A 24,188-nucleotide genomic window follows, 5' to 3' on the forward strand; every position below is an offset into this window, starting at 1 on the left:
ATTATGGAAATTTATCTGTTTCTAATTTTAGTTTCCTGGGTTTTGTTTTATATGTTGTTGACCATGGAATTAAATGCTGAAGTATTTGTGTCTTGCCTCATGTATTGATCCTTTTATTCCTTTGAAATGTCCCAGTTTGTCTCTATCAATGCATCTAGTCTTTAAATCTACTTTGTCTTTTATTAGTATAATTACATATGCCTCTTTCAATTAGATTTTGCATGGTTTGTCTTTTCCCACTTCTCCATGTTCTTATTTTGAAAGGGCCTTTTTCTTGTAAGCAGGATATAGTAGTTTTTTTCAATCCAGATTGACAATCTTCATCTTTTAATTGGAGAATTTAGTTCATATACATTTAACATAATTACTGGTATTAGGGGGTTCAAATCTGTAGTCTATTTTCCATTTGTCTCATTTCTTTTCCTTTCCTTTTTTTTTTTTTTTTTGGCTGCCTTTTAGAGTATTTATTATTATATCAATCCCTTCCTACTGTTCTTCTTTATACATATTTTTTGAAGAATGTTTCCCTATGATTTTTAATGAAACAGTGTACAAAAGGAAAATAAAATAAGTTTGGGATCTGAAACGTACTGGCCCAAGGTTTATTTTCACATAGTAAAAAGTAAAATTATATACAGTACTTAACTGTATACTATAGAAAAGTCATTCTTCAGTAGAAAACATTTATAACTGGGAATTTACCATTTGTATTGGAGGAAGCGATTAGGTCTAAAGTGTTTTTACTTTTCATTCAGCAGAATCTCTGAATTAATGTTCAGAAGATTGTATTTTTGGGCAGGGTCTCCAGAGTTTTTAAAACTAAACAAATACAGCTTTGTATGCAAAAAACCTTGGCTAGATTAAAAAGTATTAAAATTTTTTTGTTTGCTTGCTTTCTTATTATTTTTAAATTAACATATAATATATTATTTGTTTCAGGGGTACAGGTCTGTGATTCATCAGTCTTACACAATTCACAGCGCTCACCATAGCACATACCCTCCCCAGTGTCCATCACCCAGCCACCCCATCCCCCCAACCCCCACCACTCCAGGAACCCTCAGTTTGTTTCCTGAGATTAAGAGTCTCTAATGGTTTGTCTCCCTCTCTGGTTTTGTCTTGTTCCATTTTTCCCTCCCTTCCCCTATGATCCTCTGTCTTGTTTCTCAAATTCCTCATCTTAGTGAGATCATATGATACTTGTCTTTCTCTGACTGACTTATTTCACTTTGTTTCCTTGCTTTCAATTGTAGTTGCAATTACTGAGAACTGCTTTGGTTTTTTAACTTAAAATATGTGTGTACTATTATTAATAATAGAATTTTTCTCATGTAATTTTTTTTAAGATTTTATTTATTTGAGAGAGAGCCAGCGCAAGCAGGGGGAGGTGCAGAGGGAGAGAGACAAGCAGGCTCCCGCTGAGGGGGGGACCTGATGAGGGGCTCGATCCCAGGACCCTGAGATCATGACCCTGAGAAGTGTCTGACTTCTGACTTAACTGACTGAGCCACCCAGGTGCCCCTCCTGTAATTTTTATCATTTCAAGCAAAATACTTCATTTTAAAATAAAGACATTGGGGCGCCTGGGTGGCTCAGTCCGTTAAGCAGCTGCTTTCGGCTCAGGTCATGAACCTGGGGTCTTGGGATCGAGCCCCACATCCGGCTCCCTGCTCAGCGGAGAGCCTGTTTCTCCCTCTCCCTCTGCCTGTCACTCTGCCTACTTGTGCTCTCTGTCTCTCTCTCTGTCAAATAAATAAATAAAATCTTAAAAATAAAATAAAATAAAGACTTTTTTAAAAAGACGTTCTATGCTTTTTTTGTCAGTTGAATTGAAAGACATTTAAATGTTTTCAGTTCTTAAATTCTTTTTAGAATATTTATGATTATTCTACTTTTGTTTATATGGTTTTATTTTACTCATTTGCTTTTTCTGGTTACAGTGCCGTCTATACTTGTGTATACACTCAAGTCAAAGAATTTTCTCCTTTCTGTGTCTTCAAATAATTGTTTGCAAATATATAATTTTTCTGATTTTAAGAGTAGCATGTGCTCATTGTAGAAAATTTAGAAAATGCTCACAAGTATAAAATCATTTATCTACCAGCCAGTTAATATTCGGCCTCTTTCTTTTTTTAGAGTTTTCATTTATTTGTTAAAATAAGATCTTATACTTTTTATCTTAACTCTTTCATTTTACATTATATTTTTTGTATTTTGTTGATCTTTAAAAATAAATTTTTGATGACCACGTAATTCCATAGCATTATTGTACCATATATTTGTAAAAGTATCTTCTGAACTATGGAGATAAAGACTGTTTCCTTTGTTGTCGTTGCCATTTAGTGCCCTATGAATACACTTGTATATACACGTTTATTTTCATCAGTGATCATGTCCCTAGACTAGATTGGAGGATACTTAATACAAGATCCAAGGACACTGGGGGCGCTTGGGTGGTTCATTCGTTAAGCGTCTGCCTTCAGCTCAGGTCATGGTCCCAGGGTCCTGGGATCGAGCCCCGCATCGGGCTCCCTGCTCCGCGGGGAGCCTGCTTCTCCCTCTCCCACTTCCCCTGCTTGTGTTCCCTCCCTCGCTGTCTCTCTCTCTTTGTCAAATAAATAAATAAAATCTTAAAAAAAAAAAAGATCAAAGGACACTGGCAACCTTACAGGTCTTAACAACACCTGGGACCACCTTGCTTTCCAGAAATGTTCTGCTGGTTTCTGCTTCCATTACCACCCAATGAGACCTAGCTCTTGACACTCTCAAGAAGCTAATGTTGCTATTTTTCTGTTGATTTGATAAGGAGAAAATAATATCTCCTTTTAATGTGCCTTTACTACCAGTTAGTTCAACTTCTTTTATATTTATGTCTTCTGTGAAATATTGTTTTGCCTATATGAGGTGGAGTTTGTGTTTTTCTGACCGATTTATGTGTATTAAGGATAATAATGATTTATCAATATTTTATAGATATTTACCCCATTCTTTAATTTGCCTTTTAATTTTATGATGCTGTTATTTCTGTCCTAGCTTTTTACTTTGCCATTTTCTGTATTCTGTTGTGATCAACTGTATACTTTTATTTCTTAGCGTATTTTATCTTTGTGGTGTTTTTGTATTTAACTTTTATACTCTGGGATACAAAAATGAATATTTTCTTGCCATTCAGTTTGTTCTTTTATCTTCATCTTAGAAGAGCTTTTCAAGTTTGCCTTTGAAAGTTTCAGATACAAGTTTCTGCATTATAAATTCAGCTTTTTAAACTCCAGTGCAGCTTTAACGTAGTGTTGCTTTTGATCAGGTGGAACACGGCTGTGTCACCAGCTGTTCTTCCAGCCCAGCGCCACTGCTTCAGTGGCTCTTTGTCCCAGGCTATGGCTGTGAGTGCTCAGCCTTGGGTTTTGGTGGTAATGTGATGCACCATCTTTTTAGGGTCTTCATAGGTATCTAGTGAGGGGAGGAAGATGCTGTGTGATTAGACACACTTTTCAACACAAGGTTGGGTCAGAAAAGCTTCCAGGAGGCTCCAGCTGAGCCTTGACAGGCTTGGAGGCTTGGAGAACAGGCTTGGAATAAATGCCACAAGCAAAGATTTGCAGACATGAAATATTGGAAAAGTTCAGGAACACTAAATAAATTCGTTTCAGTTGAATACGTAAAAGGGGAAAAAGTGATACATAAGATATAGCTAGAGAGGTAGGCCAAGGCTGGATCGTGGAAGCTTTGCTGGCTTTTGTATTAAACAAGTAATATGCTGAGTGTTGCCATTGCACACCTGTTATATGCCAGACTTGGTTCCAAACTATGGGCATGTGGTAATGAGCAAAACAGGTATGGTCTCTGCCTTCGAGGATCTGCATGTGCACAGGGCAAGCAGTAAATACACAAATAAGCTTTCCAAACAGCATGTAACCACAAACCATTACAGCTGCTATGAAGGAAAGAGAAGAGTCAGTGAGGAGGAGGAAAAGGGAAAGCTCTCTTAGGAAATGGCATTTGAGCTGAGCTCTAAAGAGTGAGTTAGCTGCTGGAAGAGTGGGCTGGGATGGCAGGCGGGGTAGAGCATTCCCAGGTGGAGGTGTAGTGATGGCAGAGACTCTGAGGCAGGGAAGTAGTAGATGCATTCAGGGAAGTGAAAATGAAAAAGACCTGTGTTTGGTGCTTAGAGGGAAGGAGGCACAGTGACTCATGGGCTGGAGAGTCAGGGGCAGAATATGCAAAGCCTCCCAGGAAACATAAAGGGTTTGGATATCATTCTAAGTGTAAAAGAAACAGACTGGTTAATTTTTAAGGACAGCGATATACCATATGTCATCATTTTGAAGGTGTGTATTTTTTAATACTATAATATTTGGATGTTTCTTAGAGTTGATGTGATTTTTTTAAAGCAGTACGAAATAGCTTGCAGAATTTTTTCCCCTTTCTTAGAGGCACATAAAATATTTGTGTCCTTTTCAGTGTGTGTACTCTTATATTTGATTTTACTCAGTACTCTATATTTTTAAAGCACACATCACCCAGGGTGCTGTTTGGAAATGGGATTAGAGGGGCAAGAGAAAAGTCAGGAGGAGTCTTGCAGGATGTTGTTCAGGCCAAACATACTGGTCCTCAGGCTAGAGTAGTAACAGTGTGATGGAGAGAAATGAATGACTCAAGAAATCTTTTGAAATGGAACCTGGTCTGGGGTTAGAACATAGTGTTGGGGTGGATGTAGGGTAAGAAGGAGAAGGAATATTGAGGATAGATCTCTGGTTCTGGATTTAGCAAGTAGATATTTGCTGGCACTCTTTGCTCACAGGGGGTGGGGGGAGAAGGAAGCAGGTTTTTTTTAAAGATCACATTTATGATTTGGGTTTATTATAGTTGCCTGTGAAATATTCATGTGGTTGTATCAGGCAGGGAGTTGGATCAATTTAGATCTAGTGCTTGGAAGAAAAGTCTAGGCTGGAGATATAGCCTAGGAGTTGTACGATATAGATGGTGTTGGAAGCTATTCCAATGGATGGGGCCATTAAGAGAGATCATAGCATGAGAAGAAAAGTGGGTCTAGGACTAAGCCCTGAGAAACACCAACATTTAGGAGTAAAGTTAAAGATTGTGTGGGAGTGGCCACGGGATTAAGAGGAAACCCAGGAGCATATAAGAACATAAAATCCAAAGGTAGAGGGTACTTAAAAAGAAGAGTGGTCAACTGAATTAAATACCACTGAGCAATCTGTGGAGATGCCAGTCAAGAAGAGTCCTTTGAATTTTACAAAATGGTGACCTTATCAACAGCCATTCCAGTGGATTAGTATATATGAGAGCTACCCAAGAACATATGAAAACTGATGGTGTGGATACGTGTGTAGAAAGGTCCAGAACTTTGGCTGTTAGAATTTAGGCTGAAAAATACGGTTCTAGCTAAAGGGCTTATGTGCAAGGAGGCTCTTGGTTATTTTTAGGATGATAGCTGGAAGTTTTTGATCCTGATAGAATGACCCAATAGAGAGGGAGAGAGGGAAGTAGAAGGTGCAGGGGCAGCGGGGTCAGTTAGAAAAGCACAGATCTTGAGAAGCCAACTGTGGATGAGCTCCAGAAGATAGATGTCAGTGGCCTTTCTATATTAGCCATGGAGAAAACCCGAAGAGGTCTAAGCAGAGCATTATTTGATTGGACTGTTTCAGTAGGTTAATCATTCTCTCATTATGTTGGATGGATTTAGAGTGGCTGAAAGCACAGAACCCATTAGGATGCCACCATGAGAATTCAGGTTAGAGATGGCGAAGCCCTCGATAAGGCTGACAGGAGGGGAGAGCATGCATGGAGATAGAACCAAGAGAGAAAATCAGAAGAGTACGATGATTGGATTGTGGGGCGGTAATCAAGAATCCCATGCTTTTGGACTGGGATGTGATGTTTGTGTTTTTAGAGTGGTTTTCATTAGGATGTCTTTAACTATGGGTGGTGAATATATGTTGTTCACATAATGATTGATTAAAATCAGGGCAAAATTTTGGTTTACTTTCTCTGGAACTTCTAGCTGTTTCCAGAAATCAAATGGGAGCAAGGTCTGGGTAGTTTCTAAAGAATCACTTAAGTAAATCTTTTTTGAAGTAGTGGGTCTCAAAACTAGGAAGAAAATGATCTCTCATTGGCTAGTCATGTTTTCTAGAATTTATGTCCAGAAAGTTGGATTTGAAGTGTAATTTGCTACCTCTGTCATTTCTTGCTGCTTATTTTAGGCTACTAGCTTTCAGAACATACTTGTGACCATCGAGGTCCCCAGGTTCCCCCCCTCTTCTTTGTCATGTATCGGCATGGCAGTCAAACTCCACACAAGAACGTAGTTTTGCTGTTTTCTGGCTCATCCCCATTTCTCAGAACAAAGCTATTTTCCATAACACATAAGGCCCATATTCTTCAGCCTTGTTGATGTTGCCAGGCCTCAGTGGACCTTTTTCTTTTAAAGGCTCTTTCCATATCCTATTGTATCGTCTGGACCATCTCCAAATCCAGTTTTTAATTTCCTATTGGCTAAATTTTATTTTTTTTCTTTAGGCCTCGCACTCCTCTTCCGTTTAATCCTGGCTTCTCTCCTGTGCTGTGAGAGAGACCTTCATCTGTTTTGGGCCAGCCGCCATGCCATTTTAAAATTCCTTTGGGCAGCTATGCAGCTGGTTTAACATTGTTCAATCCCACTTCTTGGCTGGGATTTACTGTCTCTTGGTCAGCTTCCGTTCCTTTCAATAAGAAGTATGAGGGCTGCATTTCCCCTGAAGCAGGAGCCCTACATCCCTTCCAGTGTAAGCCTCTCCACCCACCCACCCCCCCCCACTTTTTTGGCTTTATTTTCCAAGGATTCTGGCACCAAATATTTAACCAATTGCAGTTGGTCAGGAAGCCCTGGGCTGAAATAGTGGGTCATTCCTTTTTATGAAGAAATTCAGAGAGCATCCCTGCTAGACATGGTCCTGGGATTTTCCGTGACTGCAACACCTTGGTGCTTGACAGGCCTTTCTTGCAAGGGTCTCCCAGAAATGTAGCCTCTTCAGGACATACAGTACCTTGGGTATTTAGGTTTCAAGTCTGATACTACTTGACATTCAGGCCTGGTGTAAGGGTAAGAGGTGGGTACTTGATTAAACTGTAAGTCAATAGGAAATAAGTCGAAAAGTGAGTGTCCTGACTTACATCTTTGTAATGAAAACACACCAGTATGCTCGTTGGACACACAGACATGTGTTTCTCATCCTCTTGCACTGGCCTTTTATAACCATCACTGTGGTGGGAGGCAAGAGGTTGGGATGGGTAGAGCCACAAACTTAGATTCAGAAGGTTGTTCCTTCACTGGGCTCTGTTCCTTTGCCAGCTCTGTTTGGGTAACCTTGAGGCAAGTCGCTTTGCCTCTCTCAGCCTCAGCTTTCTGGTTCTTAAAATGAAGGGGTTGAACTGGGTAGTCTTCAAAGTCCCTTTAAGTTGAGACGAACCCTATCATCTGTATAAAAATGTTTTGATGACATGCTCAACCATGCAGCTGTGGAGATTTACCTGTGAATGATCTACTACCAAAAATGGGACTCAGTTTCTGTCATCCACCTCTCTAGAGGCTTCTGGCAGTGGCACGAGGCTCATTAGAGAGCTTTTGCTTCCAACAGGTAGTTATGTCCTACTCAGAAAAAGGAAAAAGAAAATCAACCACACAAAGATAGGACATGTTAAGAAAGAAAAAGAAGCGCTTTTTTCTTAGTTCAGAACAAGAAGCTGAGGGGTGTAGCTGAGAGGAAGAAAACCAAATCATTTCATTGACAAAGTACATACAAATACTCCTTTCTCCCCATGCCCATACTTTGTGGTATATAGTACAGAAAACCTAATAGAATCATTGGGGTTTTGTTAGGAATTTCATTGTTGAGGTCTTTGAACATAGTTGTAATTTTCTGGTGAGTAAATAAGCCTTATCCCAGAACCCCAATCCCTTTTAGAAGATCATGCCTCTTTTCTATACTTTCACCTTATTTTATAGTTCACTTTACCTAAGGGAGAAGATGACACCAAGTATCTGGCCTTATACCTTTATTTGAGAACTTGAGAAATGTGATTGGAGTTCTGCTCTTATATGTAAAATCCCTGATAATAATTAGTAGGTTTTGAAAAGCTTTGCTCTGTGGAGAAAATGTACCAGGTAAAAAGCAATTGGGCAAGGAAAATAGATCTACCAGATGGGTCAAAAGTTAAGACCTTCAAAATGTGGGCCTGTGTAGTCATTGACAGATTGCTACTTTAAAAATGAGCCACTGGTAGGTAGTTCCAGTTATCCAGAATGATGCTCTATTTCTCTTTCTGATGGTTATATTAATCTTATTATTAGAGAATTCATATCAGTGATCCACTATCCTTGGTCTGTGTAATTCTTCCTTGAATTCATATCCATATCCATAATATTTATATCTGCCTTGCTCTGTCAAATATTAATAGCAAAAACTTGCATGAGAAATCAGCAACCTTAAGGAGCATAACTAATTCATCTGGGTTGCCAACTGAGAGATTTCTGGAAAGTCATTTTTTTGTCACTCATCTAGGAGATGCTATGACTGGTGATAATATCATGCATGGCCCTTCCAGATGCCTAAGCAAAATTGGTTTTAGTAATTTAATAGAATGACCCCTTCATTAAGCAAAGAGAAAACCTGTCATATTAGCATCATTCAGAATTGAGTTTCATATTCAAAAGTCAGCTTCAATAAAACCAGATGGCATTCACTTGTCCATTTAATGAAGCTTGCATCTTGGTAGGGCTTTTATTCTCACATAATAATAAATGTTCTTGCATTTAGCTTTATTTTTATAGAGTTGATCTTAATTATAGCAGGTCTTAGAACTTTATAGACAGGACTAACAATGGAAAAATATCTCAGCACTCACATCATCAAAGACCATTCTAATGAAATAATGTTGTTTTATACAGGTCATTAGAGAAGTAAAAGGAATGTTGTCCTTTTGTTCAGCTATTACCTTACCTCATTGTTGAAAACATGAAACTGCTGAGAGTTACAGTATATCATTTTCATAAAATATGAGTTGTTGAAGAGCTAGTCTCCAGGAGGCATTCCACGTTATTTTTTCCTATTCATTCAAATCCAAAATATTGCTCATCTAAACTTTCTGTGTTAATCACTGGTACATTAAGTCTGAGACTGCACAATGCCCAGTAATTCATAACCGTCTCAGGACTTGTTCACCTTAAGGTCAGCTTCTCAGTGCCTGAGCTGGTGGTCATTAACACGAAGTCATCATCTGCTGTGACTTCACAGAATTAACGAAAAGGAAAGCACGAGATGTTACTGTAAGAATCTGGACTAAAAGCCGCCAGATTTTCGGCACTGGTTTTCCTTCCTCCTTCTTTGTTTTCTTTCTCATTTTAGTAGGGAGCTAAGCTGCCGGCAAGATTCAGTTGGAGGTTCTCCACCCCAAACAGTGGACTGGTGGGGTACAGCAATGGCACAAAATGCCCTGGGAGGAGAGAGGATGGACCCTGAAGTCTGACACTTGGGAGGTGTCCCTTGGACTGACTGCTGATGGGCCAGGAGGAGTTTCTGAGCAAAGCAGATAATGGGGAGACTTTCTAGTGGAGGGAGGGAGTGGAGGGTTCCAAGTCAGTGAGAAATCAAAGACCATAGGGTTTTCAAGAAACTCTGGTATCCTGAGACGGCTGGGACATAAATCAGGAAGGAAATGTTGGCTAAGAACTCTGGCTGGAGGTTTAGGCAGGAGCCTGAGGAGGACGGGTGCTCTGTGCTCTGCCAAAGAGAGTGGTTGGTGTCCTCCAGCCAAGAAGAGATACTGAATATTCTGAACAAGGGAATGTCACTGACAGGTTTGCAGTTGGTGGAGAATGGATTAGAGGAAGGGAGGAAAGACTGGGGATAAGGAGTGTGAGGAGTACGGGGAAGACAGATAAGAGGGTATGATAGAGGAGGGACAGAACAGAGGGGAGAGGGAAGCATGCCCCCAAGATTTCTAGCTAGGGTAACTGGTTGGAGTCTCTGATGAGAGAATATAGGAGAAATGGGGGTGAGGTGAGGAGGGGGATCATAGTAGTTCATTTATCATGAACATGTCCCATAGTATCAGATAAGTGGTTTTAAAGGCCAGAGGTCAACCTTTGAGAAAGACTGGGATATCATCAGTAGATAATTGGTAATTTGAAGCATTTCTGAGTTTCTTTCCAGCCCTTAAATCTTGTGGCTCAGTGAATAATCTCTTAGACAAATACCCATTTCCGGAAGTCTAAAATTAGTAGTGGCCTGCCTTAAGTGATTTGATGATACTCTGTAGTTACTGCTCTCACGGTTGTGATCAGCAAATAAATTGTAGCCTTATGCTGACATTGGAAACCATCAGAACAGATTTACTGCATGTCATCTTTGTGTTCGATGTTGCAGGGGAGAGTCCGTTTTTTAGATGTGAAACAATGTCATTGAGTTTTTGGTTCAAGTTGAGGTAAGAGAGGCAAAAAAGGACAGAAATATCGGAGATTTGTCAGTAAGCTCAGGAAGTGCGGTTTAGGAAGAATACAGTGAATTTGGTTTCAGGCTTGATAAGTTTGAGACTAGAGCGGAAGATGAAATGGAAACGATTGAGAATAAGAAGGATCCTGGCTGAAGATGAAGCTTTGGGATTCATTCTGAGAACCATGGTAATTGAAGTCCAGATTATCTGGAAAGGGTGGGACGGGGTAGCATGGAGGAAGCAGCACGTCCCAGGGCGGCCCGAGCCCTGGCAGACCCCCTCTTCAGGCTGCGGAAGGATGAGGGCCGGCCAACGTGGTTAAAAGTTGAACAAGAATAATACTCTGTCCTGGGATACAGAAAGAGAGTTCAAGGAGGGAGTTGGCCAGCCTTGGGGGTCAAGGATGATGGTGGCTGGCTGGAAAATGATCATCAAATTTATGGACAGGTCAGCCATTGGTGGCCTTTCTCAGAGGAGCTTCATGGAATAGAGAGTGAGAAAGTGAGTTTGTAGGTCAAGAGGGAACAGGGGGAGGAATAATAGTAATACTAATGGTTGGCCCATATTGTATGCTTCCTATGTCACATGCCAGGTAATGTTCTAAGCACTTTATACATGTACTTTGTTGAGTCCTCACAGTAATTTTAGGAATATACCAATGTTACTAGTATAGTATGGTTACTAGTTGTTTGTTTTTTTTTTACTGATGAGGTACGTGAGGAACAAAGGCAGTGCGTGTAGATGGTTCTTCTGAGACATTTTGCAACAGTAGAATGAATGGAAAAGCACAGTAGGTGACATCATAGTGAAGTGAATGCTTTTCCAAGAGATTTTAACACGTTTGAAGTCAGCGAAGGGAAGAGTAGCTGAGGATGCTAGAGAAGGATGAACAGGTAGGACTCGAGGGAGGAGAGAGTGGTAGGGAAAGAGCCCCGCCTTGAAAGGAGAAGGGACAGTTTTGTTTGAGTGGAGAAAAGTAAGAAAAGTGGGTAGTCACTCAGAGTTTACAATTCAGAAGTGAGATAGTCTCTGAACTTACTCTCGATTATGTTAAAAAATTAGGAAGGGAAGTGAGACGGCTGCCAAATCATCATTGCGTTCATCTTCTTTTTCTTCTGGAAAGTTTCCTGACTCAACATGAAGAACTTTAGAAAGAGCAGGGCCACCTGGCTGGCTCAGGAGCGTGTGACTCTTGATCCTCGGGGCTGTGAGTTTGAGCCCCGTGTTGGGTGTAGGGATTACTTAAATAAATAAAACTTTTTAAAAAAATGAGGAAGAGGAAAGTTCAGTTTTATTAACTCCTCCAAACTAAATTCTGTCAAGGGCTACTTAACTTACCATTTAAAAAAAATTTTTTTAAAGATTTTGTTTATTTGAGAGAGAGAGAGAAAGAGAGCACGAGTGGGAGGGGGGAGCAGAGGCAGAGGGAGAAGCAGACTCCCCAACGAGCAGGGAGCCCGATGCAGGACTCGATCCCAGGATCCTGGGATCATGACCTGAGCCGAAGGCAGATGCTTAACGACTGAGCCACCCAGGCACCCAACTTATCATTTTTTTTAAATCATTTGTTATCTTCCCATGTTTTTTTTTTTTTTTTTTTAAGATTTATTTATTTATTTGAGAGAGAGAGAGTACATGACGGGGGGAGGGCCAGAGGGAGAAGCAGGCTCCCCGCTGAGCAGGGAGCCCAATGCGGGACTCGATCCAGGGACTCCAGGATCATGACCTGAGCTGAAGGCAGTCGCTTAACCAACTGAGCCACCCAGGCGCCCCTTCCCATGTGTTTGGATGCAGTAATTGCATTTTCTTAATTGTTTCTCCAAAAGCCTGTATTTGAGGAGCGTGTAATCCAGAGGCAGAGAGGACAGAACCTGACAGATGGAAGTGTGCGGTGTGGAGGTAAACCAGGAAAAGGGGAAGGGGAAGGAAAAAGGCGTAGTCAGTTAGTCACCGTAAGGATAAAGAAGTGTGTCTGAAAGTCTGTTCGTAACTTCATAATCGAGACATCACTTTTATGAGAACATTTTTATTGGGGAAGAAAAGGCATAGGAACACTATCATCAGGTTTATAGAGAACACAATGAATCTGCAAGTGGGCCACCGGCTAACCAGTGGGAGCAACAGTGACATTTAGGACCTTGAGTGGCTTTAACTTGGTGACAGGAAGTCTTCTCTTGTGAACGAGTCAGGCTGCCTGGCTATGTTGCTGAACTCATCAGATTCTCTGTCTCCCTCCTCCTCTCCTCCGTCCCTGGGAATGCTCTTGAGATTTGCCCAAGGTTATCTGTAGGGTTGAGTGAGCCATCTCTGCAGAAAGAACTGTGAGCGTTGACCGCGACCCAGGAAGGTGACAATACTTCCACGGGTTTCCCCGGTAGGAGAATATACTCTCCTTGGAAATAAAGGGTTGGAAGCAGGCAGAAAACGCTGACCGTGGCGATTACAGCAGCTCTTTCTGTTCGAAAACACTTCCTGAGGAAAGTAAATGTTTTCTCACAGAGCCCAGCGTTTGTCTGTGAAGACATTTTCATCAAAACATTTTATTGATGTGTAAAATGTTTTAGAAGTTCATTCTGTGTAAACATGATCATCTCATGCTAATCGAGGTGTGTCGAGCACCTCTGTCTATCCATTAATATCTGGTGTTTGTCAGTCTGTGTTTTGTGTCTGATGTTAAATGTCTTTTTTGCAGATATTGATGAATGTGTAAACAACACTGTTTGTGACAGTCACGGGTTTTGTGACAATACGGCTGGCTCGTTCCGCTGCCTCTGTTATCAGGGCTTTCAGGCCCCACAGGATGGGCAAGGGTGTGTGGGTGAGTGTTTAGATTTCTTTCCACAGCATGTTTCACGTCCCCCCTGTTGAAATGCCATCAGAGTTATCAAGAACAGGAGAGATTGTAAGCAAGGTAATTTGGATAGAATTTCATCCTCATGCGATTTTGTCACACAATTTGGGAGTGTGCAGAAAGATGGCTTCTGAAATTGTTCAGACATTAAGAAATAGAGGAGAAGAACTTTGAATTTCATGTATATTAAAAAAGAACATCTGTTTAAACTCTGAGCTGTGGATACGGAGCCCTTCTGCAGAGTCCCTCCTGCACAGGAAATAGTCTGGTGTGTGGTGTAGCTTGTCTGTCTTCAAGATGTACCTCCTTAGGCAGTGCAGTTAAGGAAAAGTGTTGGCAGGAGTTTCATTTTCCAGGAATGACACCCGTAAAATGATGCTTTGGACTGTGCAACTCTATTTCTTCAGTCTGTCTGGGATTGACAGAGCTGGGAGGCATCTTGAATATCATCAGATGTCCTAGAACAGCGTCCAGCACATGCTCCTATAGACAACCCATTTCATATACCATTTTCTGATCAGCTGTGATTTCTTTAAACCAAATTCATTATGAAACATTTGCAGTGGGAGCCATGAACTGGGAAAGAAGAAGGGTTATTAAATTCAGAACATCACAGGTAACGAGGCTTTTTCTTTACTCTTACTCTGTTCATTTCATAGCAGGCACGGTCTCAGGAGGAGTCCGTAACTTCTGAGTTTGAACATTTGCAACTCAAAGCATTAATTCATTTCCTGTCCAGATTAAACGGGGAACGCAAAACTGATTTGGAGGTTTAGTGATGAAATCGCCCCCGTGAATAGTCACCACTTTTACTCTAACACTGTCATAGTTGCTGGTTCCAACTCCTGCTTTAGTCTCCTTTGCGCTAAAATGCAGGCAAGAAAACTTGTCTAAATATTTTGACTAAACAGGTCTTGTGACCTGGCTGCCACTCCTCAGCCTCAGCACCTCCTTCTTCGCTTCCAGTGACATAAAACTGCTTGTGGTGGCTCATGGCTGTGCAGCAATTCGGCTGTTGTTTGCTCCTTCTGCTGGAAACATCTTCCCAGCTTCCCCTTGCCTGAGTAGGGATGCATCCCACTGCCTCCTGAGGATACTGTCCCTCTCCTCCCCGACACTGTCCCTGATCCATCTTTGTCTCTCCAGCTCGGTGCTGAACCCTCCTCCTGCTTCCAGAATACCTTCAGCAGATTCAGTTACAGTACTTACAAACTTTGGGGCTGTCATTTGTGTAGATGGCCTGCAGCTGCCCTCTCCGAGGCCTCAAGAGCCCTGGTCTCTCTGCCCTGGCTGGGGATCATAGTTGGCCTATTGTAGGTGCACAGCAGATTTTAACTGTTACCTGTTAAGATAGCAGATGTCCCGCCATTAACTCCATATCAGCTCCTGAGCCCCCGATTGAGGTTCACTTCTAACCAGTCAGATGAGCACACTGAACCCATCTTGACATTCTGTTTCAGCCCACGAAACACCACCCTTAGAGGAGGGATTTTACTGAACTCAGCAGGTGTCATTTCATCTGTTTATTCACTCTTTCAAAAATATTAACTGAGCACCTACTATATACACTTCCTGCTGGGTGTTCTGTAGAATTTAAGAGTTGAATCAGCCCTGAGACCAAACTGTTTCCTCTACTTGGAAAGGAGCCATTCTGTTTCCTCTACTTGGACCCTTCCTGTGCCTGCCCCCCCCCCCCGCCCCGCCAGCCCCCTGCCAACTCTGCTCCTTATCACCTCCTCATCCTTCAGATGGAACTTGGCTCCAATATCATTTCCCTAACCTGCCCCTACCCTGAAGGTCCACTGCTCCATGCTTGCCTTGCACTTTTCATTCTTAGCACTTAGCCTGTGAGATCATCTGGCTGATTTCTCTGGCTTGACTATAAGCTCTGTGAAGGCAGGAGTTGGGCCTGCTTGCGTCATCATTGTTTCCCCAGTGCCTGGCATGCAGGATAAACCAGAAAGTACTTTTTGATTGAGTAAATTCATTCCCATGGGAGAGATACCAAGAGTCATGTAAATAATACAAGTTAGAAAGTAGAAAGTTCCATTTGACATTTACCAAATTGATAAATGTGAACTGGCAAATTTCTAAAGTCAGTTTTTCTGGTCTAAATTATGACTGTCTGGGTTGATTAAATATGCCAACTCTCTGCTTTCTTTCATGTTATAATACCTTTTCATAAGCAAAACCCAGCTCATTAGGTTTATATCTGTTTATATACAAAGTGAAATGGAAAACTGAGGTAATTATCCAAATAAGTCAAGATACATAAACTTTTTGTCCAATTAACTGTGTATAGCAGGTGAAAATAAGATTTCTCTTTTCCCTGAATGATTTGGATAATTGCTCAAATATTTAACTTTGTATAAACCATCTCAAAGTGTGCTCATGAGAGCTGATGTTTGTACATGTTTAAGGCATAAAGTACATGAGCATTTCAGATGTCAAGTCAAGTACTTTGTTGAACTGGGCATTCCTTACTAAAATTTCTTTGGACGAGACACGTTAAAATGTAGTATTGGGCAAGGTCAAACATTAGAATTAGCCTGTTTTAGGGCTATGTGCTTGCATAATATTGAATAAAATGTACTCATTAGTAGATTCCTGGACTGTGTTTTAATTACGTATAAAGTGCAGACAGAAAACACTTAGCAAAATAGAAAGGACACTGTGGAACACCCGAAGAACTTTTAAAGGCGCAGCCCATGATAAGTTACTGGAATAGTTTGTTTCGTGTGAATGATTAATGTAACCTGGTAAGTATTTACAGGGGTCTTTCCTTCATTTCCCAAAGGGATACACAACCTGATTTCTGGTTGTTAAAGTATGGACATTTTGGCTACTAGAGAATTGTATGTTCAGATATATGAATAGATTGAAAACAATATTGTAATGAATGTAAGAAAGGTTGTTGTTTCTGAAGCGCCAGGTTTGCTAATTTTCCTTGAATCTAGTGGACTAGATTTGGATCCTTTACCCTACACATGGCGTCATGTGTGGACTGTCATGTTCTTTAAGACCTCATTATGTCAAGAAGTCAAGGCAGAGAGAATTAAATGGGCAGAGTGTACATACACTACTTGCAGGACAATCCCAGGACCCTCCGTAAAGTGGAATTGGAACGTGGAAACTTTGCTCTGTGTTTTCATGGTCCTTTTTACACGAACCGAATTGTGCAGCCCATCCTTGAGGAGCCCCTTCCCCAGAAAATAGTGGAAGGGTTTGATTGCTCACTGGGGACCATTTGTGACCAGCAGACACCACTTAGCCCTGGTACAGCTAGTGAAATAAAGAGCTGTCAGGAGGGAGGCACTCATCTGACTTGCTCTGTGCTCCCTTTTCCAGATGTGAACGAATGCGAGCTGCTTAGTGGGGTGTGTGGTGAAGCCTTCTGTGAAAATGTGGAAGGGTCCTTCCTCTGTGTGTGCGCTGATGAAAACCAGGAGTACAGCCCCATGACCGGGCAGTGCCGCCCCCGGGCCTCGGCAGGTAAGTCACCGGGGCTCCTCTTGGGGACTTGTACCTACACAGGTTTGAGCCACACACTCTGGGAGTGAGGTAAGGAATAACCAAGTGTCCTGGCACACTGCTGTCTCTGGAAGCTTCCATGCTCTTTCTGAGTCTGCCTTATCAGTGAATTAGGATGTGATCAGTGATGACTATTTGAGCTAGATGGCCTCTGTCATGCTTTCCAACCCAGAGACGCCATGTGTAGGGTAAAGGATCCAAAACGATGAGAACATTCACTGGGACTTGCTTACTACTCAGAGAGCCATCAGCTCAGGGTTTAATATGGCATCATCTCATTAGGTTGCATAATCTTTCTTTCTTGGCCCTTGGAGAAATGTATCTTGACACTTCTGTAAATTAAAAGCAACATATAGGCCTCTCAGGATCTACAAAGACTTCCACTTGGAAGAGTTAAGGTGTTTTTTCAGAAATTGGCCCAGAGAGTGGCTGTGTTTGCATTCGTTTAAAATTTGATTTAGTCTGTGTCGTCATGGCACAAGTTGAATTGGAGAACTGATGGTTTTCCAGATAAATTAATCAACTTCCAGATCACTCTTTTAGTTTGTGCCATGTAGCTATAGCTTGGTTGTATTTTAAGGAAAGCAAAAGACCAAATGGTCATTTGAGAGCCAAATAAAATGAAACATTGGCCATTTGACTTTCTTGCTCAATCTCTGTGATTGTATCCATGCTTCTAAGAGAGCACTCACTACTTCTCCACAGGGTACACTTGTTCTGTGTGGAATAACCATCTTTGCAAGTAATAAGGAATAAAATATAAAAATATTTTCACCTACACATATTCTTCTTAATTATTAAAAATAGAAAGAGGAGGAGTGCAGAATGACACAAAAAGACAACAATTCAAAAACGTTGTCTATGAAGGGGACGAGATGAAGTGTTATTGGAGGGAGGGGTCGCTCTTCATTCCAGTGACTACCTCTGTGACCCATGAGCCAAAGGGAAAAGACTTTTCATTTCAGTTATTCCTGTAATAGCAAAAACAAACACACAATCAAAAACCTGCGTGGCCCATAAAAGGATTGGTTAAGTAACTATCTTTCTCTTATTTGTCTTTGGTTCTGTAGAGTAGCACCTCACCCACAGTATTATTTTGACTGAAGTCATTCACATGTCATACTATTGTACAGTCATTAAATGATTCATATGAAGGTAAGGTAGTCAAGATAAATGCGTGTGGTACAATGTTGAGTAACAAAGCAGGCTCTTCGAATGATTACAATCTGTGGTGGGAAGGAAGAGAAGACATTTAAGAAGATAATTATTGGAATTAATGGAAATTTTGCTTTTTCCTTTGTTTTCTAAACTTCTTGTAATACTTTAAATTGGAATGACCACGGTGGTCTGCTGTTTTCCAGCTGTGTAAGCTTGGGCATATCATTTACCTTTTATGAGTTTTGATTTTCTGACTTATAAAATAGAAAGGTTATATTTACCTCACAGAATTTTATGAATTTTTTTAAAAATCCTGTATGTAAAAGCCATTTGTTAATAACAGAGTACTATAGGAAGTAAGCTATAATCCAAATACTTAAGTGATACCTATTTCTCATCTTTTTAGAATCTGTTCTGAAATGGTGGACCTTTTAACTATTTTTTTCCCCTAGGTAGATATTTTTTTGCTAGAATGTTTTAGCAACATCAAAGAATGGTTCATTCACTTCACATAGATTCGAATGAAGTACATGTCTGAGATCCTAAAGCTTGCTCATTTCTTTTTTTAGAGATTAATGGTACCTTAATAGGGTCATGAGACCATCTGAACCATTTTGGGGGAACTGGAGTAGTTCATTATAAACTGCTTCTTAAAACTTTACAGTGATTCATTTTGTACAAGCCTTGTTCCTCATATCCTATTTTTAAGTTTTTCTGTAACAAAGTCCTTGACACTTCCTTTGCTTTTTTCCTCCCTTAGTGTCTTTGCTCTCTCAGTGACTGACTGACTCTTTCTGGAAAGTTCTCCCAGTCAGAGTTCACTATGTACTGTCCTACGTTTTTTAAAGAACTTCATTTTGAATACTCAGCTTCATAAATCTTGTCTACCAATGGATACATAGTTTCTTTTCCTCTTAACTTTGTATCTAATCTTTCCATTTATGGTTTCTTACATATTTCCCCCCATAGTTCTCTGGCTTTTGCTAAATATCGCACATACCCAGTTGTTTTTATTGGTCCATGTCAGTATAATCTGACTAATTTATACAGTTCCTGGCAGCTCTCACTACTATACCTCAATTTGCATAGTTCTTGGCAAACTTTAACTGATGATATGCAGTCTTAAGATTGTCTATGATGACATCTTCATCTGAGCAATTCTCTGTCAGGGTCCTGAGAGACAGGCCAGCTATAAACTGCAGGAGGAGATTTCTCTCTCTGACTTCATCAGGGTCAGGAATTGATCTGCTGTTAAAAAAGGTGATTGAAGCTGGAAATCCTAAAAAAGATAATATAGTTTTTAAGTATTTACATTTTAACTTAAAGCACACAAAGGTACATTCATTTGCCGATCTTTGAAGGAAGGCCAAAGTCTTTCTTCGAGTAGAAGTCCGCTCTTAGAGACCTGCATGGCTTGTCCTGCATAAACTATATTATGCATGATCGACATCACCCACTTTAAAGGGAGTAAGAATTTAAAGGCCTTTGCAAAGTAAATGAGTGTAAAATCCCTCTAGATTTTTATAGTTTTTCTCGAGTTTTTTTTATAGTTGTCTTATCTGCATCTAATATGATAGCGTTGTTTTTACTGAATCAGCTTTAGTCTTTCCAAACCTTGAACTTGTTCCATAAACAACTCTTCTTAATGCATATTTTATTGATTTGTATACTGTTTAGTTATGTAATTACAACAATTAATACACTGGCAGAGAATGTTTGAGAATAAACACAGCCGAGTCTTGGTCAGCATGCTGCTCAGCATGTGAGAGCAGAAGTGTGTGCTCCTACCAGAGAGCAGCGGACTGGCTATGAGCATTCTACCTGCTGTGGACATTGGCGAGTGCTTTCCAGAGGGCGAGAGAACATTGGTTACCGCAACAGGTTGGTTAAATGGAGGCCACTGAAAAGAGTTTGTCTCCTACTCCAATCAAAGGATCTGCTGTACTTGGGGTGCCTGGGTGGCTCAGTCGTTAAGCGTCTGCCTTTGGCTCAGGTCATGATCCCAGGGTCCTGGGATCGAGCCCCACATCGGGCTCTCTGCTCAGCGGGAAGCCTGCTTCTCCCTCTCCCACTCCCCCTGCTTGTGTTCCCTATCTCGCTGTCTCTCTCTGTCAAATAAATAAATAAAATCTTTAAAAAAAAAAAAAAAAAAAAATCTGCTGTACTTGGTGTACCAAATTTAAGTGAAAGTTTTTAACAAGGATTCAGATTAATAGCAGTGTATATATGATAGACCCAACAGCTCAGCTCTCATCCTTCCTGAAAAGTAATTGAGAAAGGAAAGATGAATTTGCATTATAGGCTGTAACATTGTTACTCTGTTGTAAAGTTTCCCCAGGACAGAGGGTATTCCAGCAATGAGCAGTAGAGAATAATCTACGGTGGAATCATACTGAGGACAGAACTGGAGCTAAGGGGTGGGTGTCAGGAAGGTAGATTTCAGATCAGTATGCAGATTTGTCCAATAACTAGAGACAGCAGGTCACTGTTATGAATTTGTGGGTATTTCCCGGGAGGTATCCCAGAACAGGTGGGAAGCCACGGGTAGAAGGGCACTCACTTCCAGCAGGATATCGTGCCAGGTCTCCTTTCAGGTACTTTTGAATTTTCATGTCCTAGGATTTTTGTTTCTAAACTACTTCTTGGCTCCCACCTAATTTTTTTTAGGTCTGGCGTAATGGTTTTCACTGCCTGGGCCTTTGGCCACTAATTTACATTGCTGTCTGTTGCCTAAAAGCACCTGCAACAGAAATCACTAAAAAATGTCCAAGCCACTCATCACATGTAAGAGGGTATGCATGTGAGATATAGCCTGATGCTTTTATTTGCTCAGTGCCTGTGATAATTGCTCAGTAAAAACTTTATGTCCTTGAATACTCTAAAGGAAGCAGTAAATAGGTAGTTTTGTCAATGGTAGCCCAGACCTTACCCACAAAGTGCTGCTCTCTGTCTTGGTTGGTGCACAGAGGAGACTCTGGGGTAGGAACTGAGTGTTACTTTTAAACCAGAAGGTATAAGGAAAAGAACACAAAGAGATGTATGTTATAATTGAGGCAGGTGTTCCTCACTTTAAGAGAAGCAAATAAGCAAGATCAGAAATTATAAAGCATAAATTGCAGTGATAATTGGCATTGTAAATTAATTGTTCTTTACACAGTTTATTTCAGGGTTTCCTTTTTAAATACCATTTTCCACTAATGTATTTGTGAGCTCAGGCCTAGGCTTCACAAGCTCAGGCCTAGGCTTCTCCAACAAGGAAGCACCTTTGTGGTTTTCCAGCCCAGCTCCTGTATTTATGTGTAAGGAAGCCGAGGCCCAGAGAGAAGTTCTAAATGTTCTCCTTAGGGCCCTGTGGCTAATGCTGTGCAGGAACCCAACTCTGAGATCTTTTCCACTTCACCATTCCACTTTTCAAGGCTGAGGACCCCATGACACCAAATTCTTCTAAAAATTGGCTTCCTTTTCTCTTCATTTCTTTGTTTCGTTTTCGTTATTAAAATAATGTACATTCTTCTCAGAAAATTGGCAAATACAAAAATAGATCAAAAATGAAAATCCCCTACAGTGGCACCATCCACCACGCTGACCTCCAGATTCTTTCTGGGGACATCCATGCTCCACCTACCTCCACAGACTGTCTCCCATTTGGTCCGGGGCCCTCATGCTCGTTCGTCTGTATGAAGTGCCTTTCCCGTGGGTCAGCGGTGAGCTCCTACATGCTAAAACCATTAGTCTCACTGCTGACTCCTCATGAAATAATCAACAGTGGTTTCCCATCTTCCCTCCCCCTTCTTTTCCCTTTGATTGATTTCAGGACATTCGTCTTCCCTGTATCCTCCTTCCTCTTGCTCTGGTCTTTTTCTTTCTCGTTCCCAAACTCTTTTTCTGTTGCCCGTTCCTTAAATAATAATGTCCTGGGAAGTTGCATGTTCAGGCCTCTTCTAACTCTCCATTCTTTTCTGGGGGATATTTCTCTGAGTCAACTATTACTTACGTGTTACGCGCTGCCAAGTAAATATCTTCTGCCTCCTCCTCTGTCCTTGGGGCTGCACTCCTCTTTCCCTCTGCCTATTATTGGACCTTTCTCCCAGGGTGTCTTGTAAGTGGGTCTGTCCGAAATTATCCAAAACCAACTTCATTACCATTCCATCTCCAACCTGTGTTCACTCATTAAGTGCCAAACGTCAGTACTGGAAATTCTGACATCATCATACCTTAATTTTTCTCACCATTCATCCAAGCCCTCATAACATCCTGCCAATTCTGCCTCCACAGTGTCCTTCAAAGCTCTCCCCGCTCCTCACTGCTCCAGGCCAGTCGCTCAGCATCTCTTACCCGGACCGTGGCAGTACCCTCCTGACTTCCCTCCAGTCTCTCCCATCAATTCCTGCTCCTGGCGGTTGCCACAGTTGATGTTTGCAAAACATGAGTCTGGTTTTATTTTTTTTTCTTCCAAGTTGTTATTTAAATTCCAGTTAGTTAACATATAAGGCAGCACTAATTTCAGGTATAGAATTTAGTGATTCATCACCCACTACAACCCCCGGTGCTCATCACAACAAGCTTCAACTGCTTACTGCTGCCTACAGCATGAAGTTCAAATCCATGAGCAGGGCAGCAGGGCAACAGGACCCTGATACTCTCTCTTACTCCTTTTTTGCATCCCCTATAACCTTGCTCACTGCTTAGCACGCACGGTACCTGACCTGTGGCAGACGCTCAGAAACTCTTGAATCAAATTGCCTGTCGACATTTGAGAGCATGTCCCCTCTGCATCTCACCATCTCATTCCCAGCTAGTTCTGTAGTATCAAAATAATTATTCATTTTATCAGAGAGATGGGTGGGCATACTTGAATGAGGAATTATCTGTTTGTACTTCTGTGTAGGGGGGATGGTTCCTCTCTATGCTTGGTTAAATAACAAGTGGAACAGAAGAAAAAAAGAGTTTCCGTGCTGTCAAGGGGTACATGCAAATCATCCTCATGGTTCTGACAATTGAACTCAGACAACATTCTTGTTCTCTTCCTAGAGAGGTAGGTCCACTATAGGTTTTATGTATGTACATATTTTTTTAAAGCCAGGAAATCACAGATAATATCATTCAACTGTTATATTTGGCAGAGTAGGGTTTTTTTTTTTAATGTGTTTAGTTAACCTGTAAAATAAATTAACATTGAAAGAGGTTTTTTAAATTTATTTTTAAAGATTTTATTTATTCATAAGAGAAAGAGAGAGAGAGAGAGAGAGGCAGAGGGAGAAGCAGGCTCCCCGCTGAGCAGGGAGCCCGATGCGGGACTCGATCCCAGGACCCTGGGATCATGACCTGAGCTGAAGGCAGACGCTTAACCATCTGAGCCACCCAGGTGCCCGAAAGAGTTTTTTAAAAATAATTTCTGATTAGAAAAAAAGAGCTTCGGTAGGAAAAAAATTAAAGACACTGAGAACACAGTATTTAAAATGCAAACATTGTAAAATGCCATAAAACTCCTGAGGTCTTCTTGTGTATTTGTAATGGATCTATACCATAAATGTAGGTAAGTCTAAGGAAAATAGGCTCATTTGTTGGGGCGGGGTGGGGAGTTGGGTCAGATTTCTTCCCACATTCAGCGAGAATAGAAGAATTTACCAAACCGTGCTTTTACTTTGATGAAATTTACTTTATCTAGTATCCAAAATAATATCTGAGTTTTTAGTAAAGAGATGTCCACCTTTGAATGAACCGATAGCAGTTGATCCAAGTGACAGACTCAGCCTGTGCATGAGCCATTTCATGTTCTTGAGGCTACCGGAGAGACACCCACACCGTTGCACTAGAAATCATGGGGGATCCTAGCGTTTGCCCTAAATAGGGCCTGAAGACCAAGGGTTTGTACATTTCCTTTTAAACATTTCCAGATATTTTACCTGTCATGTCAGATGTGGCTTTACTGTCCCAGTCGTCTTCACAAGCCCTCATGATACCTGCGTGTCAGTGTTGTGACCGGCCTTTTTTTTTTTTTTTACGATTTGATTTATTGATTTATTTGAGAGTGTGAGCATGAGTGGGGGGAGGAGCAGAGGGAGAAGCAGGCTCCCCGCCAAGCAGGGAGCCTGATGCGGGGCTCGATCCCGGAACCCTGGGATCATGACCTGAGCCGAAGGCAGACGCTTAA

The 24,188-nt window shown here is 41.2% G+C and overlaps 1 protein-coding gene across 12 annotated transcripts in view; it reads left to right on the plus strand.

The window, feature by feature from the left end:
- The window catches only part of LTBP1 (latent transforming growth factor beta binding protein 1), a 389,022-nt gene that overhangs the window by 327,410 nt on the left and 37,424 nt on the right, over positions 1–24,188 (plus strand). For 7 of the 12 annotated variants that reach the window (XM_078056161.1, XM_078056162.1, XM_036119099.2 and 4 more), the window contains 2 exons: positions 13,187–13,312; positions 16,694–16,837. In XM_078056161.1, coding sequence (XP_077912287.1) covers positions 13,187–13,312; positions 16,694–16,837 — 270 coding nt within the window. The remainder of the gene's footprint in view (positions 1–13,186; positions 13,313–16,693; positions 16,838–24,188) is intronic. The other 5 variants (XM_036119100.2, XM_036119105.2, XM_078056165.1 and 2 more) reach the window with 1 other exon arrangement.

Source organism: Halichoerus grypus, chromosome 10 (assembly GCF_964656455.1).
Source record: "Halichoerus grypus chromosome 10, mHalGry1.hap1.1, whole genome shotgun sequence".
In the NCBI taxonomy this organism is placed as follows: domain Eukaryota; kingdom Metazoa; phylum Chordata; class Mammalia; order Carnivora; family Phocidae; genus Halichoerus; species Halichoerus grypus.